This window comes from Equus quagga, chromosome 14 (assembly GCF_021613505.1).
Source record: "Equus quagga isolate Etosha38 chromosome 14, UCLA_HA_Equagga_1.0, whole genome shotgun sequence".
Taxonomy (NCBI): Eukaryota; Metazoa; Chordata; class Mammalia; order Perissodactyla; family Equidae; genus Equus; species Equus quagga.
In genome coordinates, this window is record NC_060280.1 from 28,959,885 (window position 1) to 28,971,205 (window position 11,321).

The window sequence follows — 11,321 nt, forward strand, 5'->3', positions numbered from 1 at the left end:
CTATACCTTAAAGGAAAGAGTGGACCAGAAAAAAATCTACCCACTGTCATAAAGAGACAAGAAAGTTGGTTTGTGTGTGTGTAGGGAAATAAAGTGTCTCCTTAGAATATTCACAATTGTGAGCCTGTGCTTCACATGAGTTTACAGTTTGAATTTGTGTGACTCATATAGTTAAGGAATCCCCAGGCCAATAAATCAATATAAAAATGGATCTAAGGCAGTGCAAATCAAAACCACAATGAGATATCACCTCACATCTGTTGGAATGGTTGTTATCAAAAAGACAAACAATAACAAGTGTTGGTGAGGATGTAGAGAAAAGGGAACTCTCATGCACTGTTGGTAGGAGTGTAAATTGGTGCAGCCACTATGGAAAACAGTACTGAAGTTCTTCAAAAAATTAAAAATAGAACTAGCATATAACCCAGCAATTCTACTTCTGGGTATTTATCCAAAGAACACGAAAGCATTGACTCAAAAAGATCTCTGAACCCCATGTTCACCGTAGCATTATTGACAACAGCCAAGATATGGAAATAACCTAAGTGTCCATCAATGGATGAATGGATAAAGCAAATGTGGTAGATGTATACAATGGAATATTATTCAGCCATAAAAAAGAAGGAAATATTTCCATTTGCAACAACATGAATGGACTTGAGGGCATTACACTAAATGAAATAAGTTAGACAGAGAAAGACAAATACTGTATGATCTCACCTATATGTGGAATCTAAAAAAAAAACCCAATCCCATAGATACAGAGAACAAATTGGTTGCCAGAGGCAGAGGGTAAGGGATGTGTGAAATGGATGAAGGGAGTCAAAAGGTCCAAGATCCAGTTATAAAATAAATAAGTCATGGGGATGTAATGTACAACAACAACAACAAAAAGGCTCTAAGGCCAGTGAGACCACCAGAGTATCTGAAGAAAACCCAAAACTCTCTGGAGGGCTATTTCCACAACTCCGGGCACAGAGATTGCCTTAGGGGGGAAAAGTCCTGCTAGAAATAAGCTTACAATCAAACATGATAAACTATATCAGGAAATAATCTATCATGAAGAAAAATCAACAGACACAATAGTAGGGTAGTAGAATTAGAAATTAAGAATTAAATTCTTAATCTGAAATTAAGAATGTCAGAATATAGACTAATCTGCTTCAAAATCACTCACGAAGGAGGGACTAGAGATGTGTAGATGAAACAAATTTAACCATGTGTTAATAACAACTGAAGCTTATCTTTCGACCCAGCGATACCACTCCTAGATATTTACCCAAGAGAAATGAAAACAAATGTCCGCAGAAAGACCTACGTAAGAATGTTACTAGCAGCTTTCTTCACAGTAGTCCATACTGGAAACAATCCCAGTACCCATCCACAGGAGACTGGATAAATAGTTTGAGACATATTCATACAATGGAATACTACTCAGCAATAAAAAGGAATGAACTACTAATAAATGCAAGAATGTGGAGGAATTTCACAGACATAAAGCACTGAGTGAAAGAAGCTGGACTAGGGAAAGTACACAGCATACGGTTCAGGACAATGCTTACCCGGCTCCCGGGCAAGGGTAGAGTCGAAGGGGTTGGGGGCGGTGAGAAGGGAGAGGAATGAGGCTTTATTTAGCTATACATTAATCTTTTTTAAAAATCTGAAACAAATATAGCAATATTTGAACATATATTTCATCTCAATTATAGATATAATTGCTTGTTATATTACTTTATGTACTTTCCTTATATTTGAAATGTTTTATCTTTGAAAATAAGTAAATAAATACAGAAATAAAGTGAGACTTTCAGGAAGTGACTGACTAAATTTTCTACATATGGTTTGAGCCTTAGAAAGGCCTCACGAATGAAGCACATATGGGTACCACACATGGAACTATTTTAACCATCTTAAATTTCAATTAGCCATGCACATGAGGATTGAGCTCCGATTTCATTCAGGATCTCAGAAAAGGAAAATGGCACATAGAGAGGCTTAGGGCAACTCACTCTGCATTTATTTGGAAGACAGAGTCCCAAAACTTGGAATGAGGACACAGGAGGCCCACTCTCAGATCAGCTAATGAATACTGTAGGGGCCGGAAAAAATTCCTGCAATATGCATCTTCAAAATTAAAAAGAATTTACTCCATTACTTTTTAAGGTAAAGGCTGACAAAGAGTATATTGTAAAATGACCTCAAGTGTGCTTATAACTTAAGATCAAAGATCGGTTAAATATCTCATAGGGAAGGTTCCTGAAGTCAATTTCCTCCAGTAATGTTAAAGTGAATGGCCTCAGTTTTCTGACACTACTTTAATTTAGTATTTCTAAATATCTAGGAAATGTTGCAAGGGATTCCAGAACGTCTCAGGAAGCTGAGTTTCCATGATCTTACCTTCACATCACCATCTCTCATTCCTTTCCCCTGCCCTTTAACCCTGCTTCTCCCTTCCACCCCACTGCTCATCTCCTGGCAGGGTGCTATGGTTAGGGTGACCAAATGACCATCTGTTGTCCTGGCATAACTAATAACACCCCCTTCACTCTGAAGAGTGACCTAAGTATAAGATCACCTTAGCCATCATGGAAAGAACGTGGGATCTGGAGTTAAAGACTGGGTTCAAATTTTAGTTCTGCCACTTAAAATTGTGTAACCTTAGGCAAGTTATTTATCCTCTCTGAACCTCAGTTCCCTCATCTGAACATGGGGAATAATACTAAATTTCCGAGTTTGCTGTAAGGATGAGAAAAATGTAAAAGCAATCAGGATATACTTATTTGATCCACAAGAAACTAGAGTCCAGCAAGTCACCTCTCGCTGAATATCTACCTTGCCAACTTGGAAGCAGTCATCTGCTGTGAGGGAGAAGAGCCGTCTGGGACTATACAGGTCAGTCACAGCCGAGCCCGTGACTCTCTGAAAGACGCCGCGGGCAAGGCCCTTCACGTTGAGCATGTACACATCCTGCAGCCGCATCAGGGCCCTCGCTGCTCCCTCAAGGTCCTCAAAGGCTGGCAGGTCCTGCTCCTCCTTCTCATAACCATCCTTCAGAGCTGTAAAGGTCGTGAAAACATCAGCCCACCACTCAGAAAACAGGTGGCGAGCATTTAACACATGCAAGGCATCATCACCTACTCGAATATTTCATGAGCAAAGATGACGTTTGATTTTCTTTTGTTCCCAGTGGCAAGCACAGTCCCTGGCACAGAGAGGATGCTTAACACAATCTTCTGAAGGAGGAACAAACACTCTGGAGAAAAACTAAAGCACACACCTTTACCACGTTCTCCCATCCTATCTGTCTCCAAGAGTCTTCCCCTTTGCAGGGACAATTCTTCCTCCTTTTAACTTCCCCAAAGTCAACAAACTTGTTCAAGACAAAGTTGAGTAAATTAGGAAAGTGATCTTGCTACAGATAACACTGTAGTGGCAACTTAATAAAACAGGAATTATTAGAAGACATCACTTCCTACACATATGTAAATAGGATGATATAATGTATAGTTCTTCACAGGATTGTAGTGAAGATCAAATGAGATAATGGATAGGCAAGTGTTTCCTAACGTATAATCATGTAAACATATTAACAAGGGGATCTGGTTCTTTGTAATAGTTAGAGCTAAGGAGATTAAGTAATACCTACCCACTTCATTATCCTTCATCACATCCCATCAGAATCTCTCTCCTTTCCACTGAGTCAGGAGATAGAATCTTCTCTTACCCTCCAGCCCTCCTCCTCATTACCTCGGATGTTCTCACTGGCCTCCAGACTATGTACCACATTCCTCCAGTCAGACTGTAGGCGTTTGATGAGAGTAAATGCAAGCAGAGGGTTAGACACAGGAGTTGCCGAATCCTCATGCAAAGAAAGCACCTTGTCATAGAATCTGAAAGAGAGGGGTAGAACGAATGATCTCACCTACTGATACAACCACTACCCCTAGGAAGGCTGGCATGGTGTATACACATTCAGTAGTCAAAAATGAAATGCGGAACCTCTTGAGACTCACGTAGTATTCTAACCAACAAGCACAAAGAATATGAAAACTACCAACACAACAAAAGTAGGTCCACTCATTGTTCATTCAATGAGTCCGTCTCTGCTGGTCAATTACCGTACATCAGGCACCATATTAGATGCCAGAGATCCAAAGGCAAGGCAGAGTCGAGCTCTCAAGTTCACAAATAAGAAAATTTTCTTTTCTCTCATCACTCTATACCCAATATTTAGAATCTGGTAGGCACTCAAAAATGTTGTTGAATGAATTATAATAATTGTGCTACATGCTGTGAGAGAAGTGAGCATACAATGCTATGTAATGCTATGGCAATTTGTAGGCAGGGCACCTAACCCAGGTGGGAGTGGAAGGGCTGAAGGAAGACTTCTCAGAGGAGATGGCACTTGATCTAAGTCCTGAAGGATTAGTTAAAATATTGATAGCTCTGATAGCTCTTTATTGAGCCCTCACCATGTATTAAGCATGCTGCTAAGTGCTTTACATATATTGTCTCATTTAATTCCCCCAACAACCCTTAGAGTAGATTTTATCATACCCATTTTATAGGAAAGGAAACTGAAACAAGGCCACACTGTTAGTAAGTGACAAAGCCAGGATTGAAGCTAAGTGTGCCTGACTCTGAAGCCAGTTCTCAGCTGATTTTGCCATACTGATTTCCATGGAGCCAGAACAAAGAGGGGAGGAAGAATGTTTTTCAAGCCAGCGGGGACCAGTGTATACAAGGGCACAGAGGCTTGATATATATTTGTCCATTCAACAAGTCAGTCTATACTGGTTACTTGCTAGATGTCAGACTCCATGCTGGGGATGCAAAGGCAAGACAGGGTCCAATGCTCAAGGATTTCACAAGCAAGAAAATAGCTGTTTTTCTCCTCACTCTATACCTAAGTTCTATATGTAATTCTATGAAAGAATGAATGAAATATACTCTTCTAGGAATGAGGAACAAAATTTTCAATAAGACAATAACCTTGGTCTCAAAGACTTGCAGTCTTGTGGGTAAGACAGATACAAATAATTACATTAGAGATGCAACACCAGATTTAACACCAGCTTTAGTGGGGAGTATAGATAGGGGGTGATTAATTCGGCCACAGCAGGTCAGAGAAGGCTTCACAGAGGAGATAATAAACTGAGACTTGATGGGTGAATGCAAATAAAGAGGAAGGGAGAAGCAGGCCTCCTTCCACGTAGGCAGAGACAGTTCAACATACGCAAAGGTACAGAGAGAAACAGTAGGGGAATTACGAGCAGTTTAGTATCGCTGGAGCACAGGGTGTGTTAGGAGATGGGTAGGAGATCAGACTGGAGAATGAGGAGCGCCTCATAAGCCTGGCTGCGGAATTTGGTTTTCACCCTGATTGCAATCAGGAGCCACCAAAAAGTTTTAGGTGAAAATGAGATGCACTGCGATATGTTTACATAAACAAATCCGTGAGAGGAGGAGGAGGAAGGTTAAAAAGCAGAAGTGACTGGAGGCAGAAAGATCAGTTGGCAGGTCATTTCCAAACTGTAAGCAAGAAACAAGGAGACTCTGAACCACAACAGTGACAGTGGGGCCAGAGAATGGGATGGACCCAAGGGAGGTATTTAGGAAGCAGAGCATATAGAAACTGGTGATGGCTGTAATGGGGAACGAAGAGGTGGTGCTGTCCAGCATGCTTCCAATCTTCCTGGCTTGCTGACATTGACAGTAAAGAGCCAGAAATGGTGGGGCCAGAAGTGATCATCTTTCCGGTTAATTTCTCTCATCCTTGGATGTCCTGCAAAAGTGTTCATATAAGCAAAAGATGCTCTTTCCTTTTCTGGTATACTATGGTTATTCCATTTCTAAGACACTAATGAGATAGTTTTTTAAAAATTATTTTATTGAGGTCATATTGGCTTATAACACTGTGTAAATTTCAGTTGCACATTATTATTTATCAGTTTCTGTATAGGCTGCATCGTGTTCACCACCAATAGCCCAGTTTTCATCTGTCACTATATATATATGTGCCCCTTTATCCCTTTCACCCTCCCCCTTCTCCTTTCCCCTATGTTAACCACTAATATGTTCTCCTTATTCATGTGTTTATCTTCCACATATGAGTGAAATTATATGGTGTTTGTCCTTCTCTGTCTGGCTTATATCACATCGCATAATACTCTCAAGGTCCATCTATGTTGTTGCCAATGGCACGATTTTGTCCATTTTTCATGGCTAACTAGTATTCCATTGTATAAATATACTGCATCTTCTCTATCCATTCATCCGTTGATGGCTACTTCGGTTGCTTTTATGCCTTGGCTTTGTGAATAACGCTGCGATGAACATAGGGATGCACAGATATCTTTGGATTGTTGATTTCATGTTCTTTGGATAAATACTCAGTAATGAGATAGCTGGATGATACGGTATTTCTATTTTTAATTTTTTGAGAAATCTCCATACTGTTTTCCACAGTGGCTGCACCAGTTTGCATTCCTACCAGCGGTGTATGAGGGTTCCCTTTTCTCTGCATCCTCTCCAACACTTGTTATTTCTATATTATTGGAATTTATTGGTTGTAATAGGGCAGACTTAAGAGTTCTAGTCCTGCCTTCTAAGAATTTTTTTCCCGTGTTTTAAAAGTATTACTTTCAAAAGAAGTATAATAATAATGGAAGTAAAAGGAAAAAGTGTGTGCAAAGTGAAAAGGCTATGGATGTATACGAATGTGTGCAAGAGCATGTGAGAACATAGGAGTCCTTTGGCCAGAGCGGGGGACTTCCAAGAGCGGAAAGGGATGAAAGTGAAGAACAGAGGCAGCGGCATGGTGGGAAATTTCAATCCCTTGAAGCAGCGTCTGACCTGGAAAGTTCTCAAGGGTGGGGCCCTCAACGTTCCCTCCGTTCAGGAAACGGAGCCTGAAACAGAAGATGACTGGCCTCGAGATGCTTGCAGGGAGCCAAACATTCAATTCAAGAATAAACTAAGGAACGAGACTCGGGGCCTGGGTGCCCCTCACAGGAACTGGGAAGCCTGTCAAGTCCCAGGATGTCTCTAATCCCTAAGACAGGGCTGTCTGAGAGCAGCTACTCTAGGGTTTTGAAACCAAACCAGTCTCCAGGGTGTGGCAGTTTTTTTTTACTACCCATTATTTCCTGCTTCAGCTCCATATGGAACTACTTAGTGGAAGATATTCCACTGCTAGACGAACACTTACAAGCTGAGACTTGGGCTGGAGTCCAGCCTGAAGAGTAAGTGTCCAGGGACCACCGAGGCTGAGTGGGCAGTGATTTTATAAGACAGTTGGATCAGGAGGAGCTGAGAGGTGTCCTGACCCAGCCTCCAGCTATCCTTCAGTTTCCTCCTCTATAAAACGACAGAGCTGGTCTAGACTAGAAGATCTCTATGGATCCTTTCAGCACAATCGTTGTATTATTTCTTTCCATTACCTTTTCCACAAGTGAATAAATAGATTCCTCATTTGGTGCTTGAGGACAAATGTTTAACAGGCATCGGAGAAAACTGAGGCACAAAGGGAAAGAGGGAAGGCAGAGAGGTGACGATTTGTCCCAAGTCATCCATCAAATCAAAAGCACCATCTCCTTGTTCTCTTGGCATCCCACTTTGTATTATGGGGTCAATTTATTTAGGGCGGGGGTTTGATCCCTACTGTAGCACATAATTCAACTCAGTGTTCAGATACATCATTTTTCAGTTACACAAAGAAAAAAAAAAAACCTATCAACTGATATCTGAGGCTGGCTTGGAATCCCAACATTGGCCCTATGCCCAGCCTCTGAGCAAATAGCTGGTTTTCAGAGCCCAAGTTACTGGATGCTGAATTCCAACCTCAGGGTTTCCTAAATGGGTTTTTGCTTTAACAAATGCTGCTGAGAGTGGAAAATCAGATCCTTTGCTTCAAGAATCTGCACAACAAATTTGCAACCCAAGCCCTGCCTTTAACACAGCCTGGACAGGTTATCCAACCACAATGCATGGGCTATTTTAACTCAATATGTTTCTCCTTTGGAATTCAGAAATGGCTTTGTCTCAGTTCTTCTGAGACATTCTGAATGCTTAATTCCTAACCAGAAATAATTGCAGCTGATACCACTCTTCCAATTTTGGTAGTTCTTTAAAACTGCAACAACAAAAAAAGCTAGGGCTAACTGAATATATACATATATTTATATATATTATATATATTAGTATATGACTATATATACTATAACTAGTATAATTTTTATTCATTAACTTGGGGTAGGAAGTAGTTTCAACATCAAAAAATATTTCATGTTTAAATTTGGAAATTTAAAGAAGTGCATCAACTGAGGCCCTTAGAAATAACATCTCAAGTTACATAAACTCACCAGATTGGGAGTCTAGGAAAATGAGCAGGAACTGCCAAAACTCTCGTTTTAAAAAGCAAACATTTCACTAGGTTTTAGGGCATTGACTAGAGAACAAACAGTCTCTAAAATATCAAACTAAACTTTCTGAAATGAAATGCTCATAAATCACATGAGAAGAGAATCTAGAATTTCTCCGATTGTTTTTTATTTTCTGGGCTCTCACAATCCGAGTTACTGCTTAGAGCCAAAAGCGGGGTCTAGTTTCACCAGCCAGTCTTCAAATAAACAAAAATCATAAAGAGCTAACATTTGTTGAGCAATTACTATATTCTAAGCACAATGATAAATACCTTTACATGGTATTTAGTCCTTCCAACAACGCTATGGGGGTAGGTACCAGCATTATCATCATTTTACAGATTGGGAAACCAATGCTTAAGGAGGTAGAGGAATTCGCCCAAGCTCAGAGCCATGGATTCAAACAGAGTTTGTTAAATTCCTGAATCCAGACTCTTAACCACTATGTACTCCAGCTGCTCATAAAACCTCAGCGGTTATGGGGCTTGGTCTGGGTCCTGGCATGTCAGATAATGTAAGCAGTAAGGACAGCACAGCACGCTGGAAGGAAACAATCAAAAGAACTGTGTCCTAGTCCTGGATTTGCTACCTACCAGATTTATAATCTTGGATAAGGTACTAAACTTTAGTTTCCTCATATTTTACATGATTTCTCATTTGTTTAAGAGGGTAAAACAAACCTATTTCAAACCATTGTGTGTGAGAGAGAATCAAATAAGATAAGGTTTGTGCAAGACCTCCCACTGTGATAAAGCTGTGACAATGACAATGGTGGTAAGACAGTAAAAGAGACCAGCATGAAGATGGGGGCCCCCGCCAGCCTCAATGCTGCAAGCTGTCGCTTCTGAGCCTGCTCCCTGAGAGCCTGGCACCGGGATTCTGAGCCACCCAAACAAAGAGATCAGGGGGAGGAGAACAAGCACATGGGTAGCAGGGAGCATGCTGGTATCTCAAAGCAGAGAGAAAAGAGGCTGTTCTATTTCCACTAATGAACTTGAACTCCAATGAATCCAGACTAAGGACAAAATTAAAACATTTCGCCCTGTAAACGTGGGCCCACAAAACACTAAGCAACCATGCTACTCCAAAGAGTGACAAGAATTATTGAAATTATCATCATTTATTGTTACAATTAATACAGACTTAACAAACATTATGTGTGTGTGTGATCACACTATTTCAAACTAACAGTAAATTTAAACATGCATACAACTGCTTATATGCCAGCTATACACTTAAGAGCATGTACCAAACCACATCATGATTCAGTCACCACTGAAAAACAACATCTCCCACACACACCTCCACACACAAACTGATTCTCTTCTACGTGGGCTCGCTCACACAGCCACGGTGTCCCACACACCTTCCCACGTGCCCCAGAATCGGTATTACTATCACATCCACTCACTCACAGGCTTATAAGCAGTCCATTGTGAGACAGAGTCACATGATAGAAGTACAATATGAATATATGCAGACAGCAACATGGTTACTCCACAGTTTCTCACGCTGCGGGCTTCTCGATGTCCCAAGCACAGAAGACACAACACATATGTGTATATGATACACATGGCATCAGATACAGTCATTCATCTTTCCTAGGTTGACACTGACAGAGTCAACGCATGGTTATGGTGTTTTATCTCACAGTGTGTAGCACTAGAGTTTGTTGATTGGATAGCAAAACAATATTGGCCGAGCATCTGCTTGTGTGTACTACACTCAGTATCCTCTAGCATCAAGGATAGTTTTAGCCGGTGTTTTCTTGGTGACAAATACTTCCACACACATATAACATCTCAGTTATCGTTTAGTTAGTATTTAGAGAGTTCCTTCACAAGTAAAGAGAAGGGAGAGCTGAAAGCAAAGGAGGCAGTGGACATCTCTGATTACCAATCATGATGCTACAGACTACAAGCTCCTCGAGGGCACAGTTGGGTCTGGTTCACTATTTTATGCCGAGTGCCTAGAACAGTGCCCGGCTCACACTAGGCACTCAAACATATGCGTTGAATGAATCGATGAACATGAAGCATTATTCATAGAGTGACCTGTACAATTACTCGACACCTTTCACATGCAGAGTATGATATCCATAGCGTCGTCCTCATCCATCCAAATGACATGTAAATCTCCTACGTGGTCACAGAACATCACCTGACTCCTTATACAAAATACCAGTTCACTGGGTCACATGGTCAACACACATATGGCTACAGCATCACACAGTATTCTCTCCATCTCACTCCGGCAGTATGCCTGTGTCTCTGACACAGGACCTGGGGTCCACACAGCTGTACACAGTGCCTTGTGAGGTCCTCGGCTTCAGAGTCACTCCTCCACACTTTTCCACAGTGTATCAACTTCGCTGTGTGACGCTGACTCTGCAGTGCCATAGTGTGTGTGTGACAGAGTCTGAGGACCCACACTGTGTGACACCGCATCTCTGGGGTCATAATCAGTCTCAGCTTCCCCATCACCCCACGCCACAGTGTCTCGGGGTCCTACACAGGGTGACAATGGATCTGGGGAGGTCCCATTGGGCCACAGTGTCTCAGTCTCACGGTGTGACACGGGGTCTGAGGTCCCACACAGGACGACAATGAACCTCAGAGTCACCCCACCCCGTAGCACGGTGTCTCGGTCTCCCCCTCTGACTCGGTCTCCCCCATTCCGGCGTCCCCGCCGCTCCCGCCGCCGAGCCCTCACCTGGTCAGGTCCCGCAGGCGCGCCTCCTCCCCGCGCAGGTAGCGCCTCAGCAGCCCCAGCAGCCGGCGCTCGGGCGCCAGGGCGCGCGCCACGCTGGTCAGCGCCGAGAACGTGTCCCCGCGCGCCGCGGCCCCTGCCCGGTCCCCTGCCCGGAGCGCCAGCAGCGCCAGCAGCGCCGCCAGCCGC

At 42.3% G+C, this 11,321-nt stretch overlaps 1 protein-coding gene across 1 annotated transcript in view; it reads right to left on the reverse strand.

Annotated features, from left to right (window-relative positions):
• Positions 1 to 11,321, reverse strand: part of P4HA3 (prolyl 4-hydroxylase subunit alpha 3) — a 37,024-nt gene that overhangs the window by 25,096 nt on the left and 607 nt on the right. Inside the window, exons 2-4 of the mRNA XM_046638229.1 lie at positions 11,136 to 11,320; positions 3,748 to 3,890; positions 2,833 to 3,056 (exon numbers count right to left, since the gene is read on the reverse strand). Of these exons, the coding sequence (XP_046494185.1) occupies positions 2,833 to 3,056; positions 3,748 to 3,890; positions 11,136 to 11,320 (552 nt within the window). The remainder of the gene's footprint in view (positions 1 to 2,832; positions 3,057 to 3,747; positions 3,891 to 11,135; position 11,321) is intronic.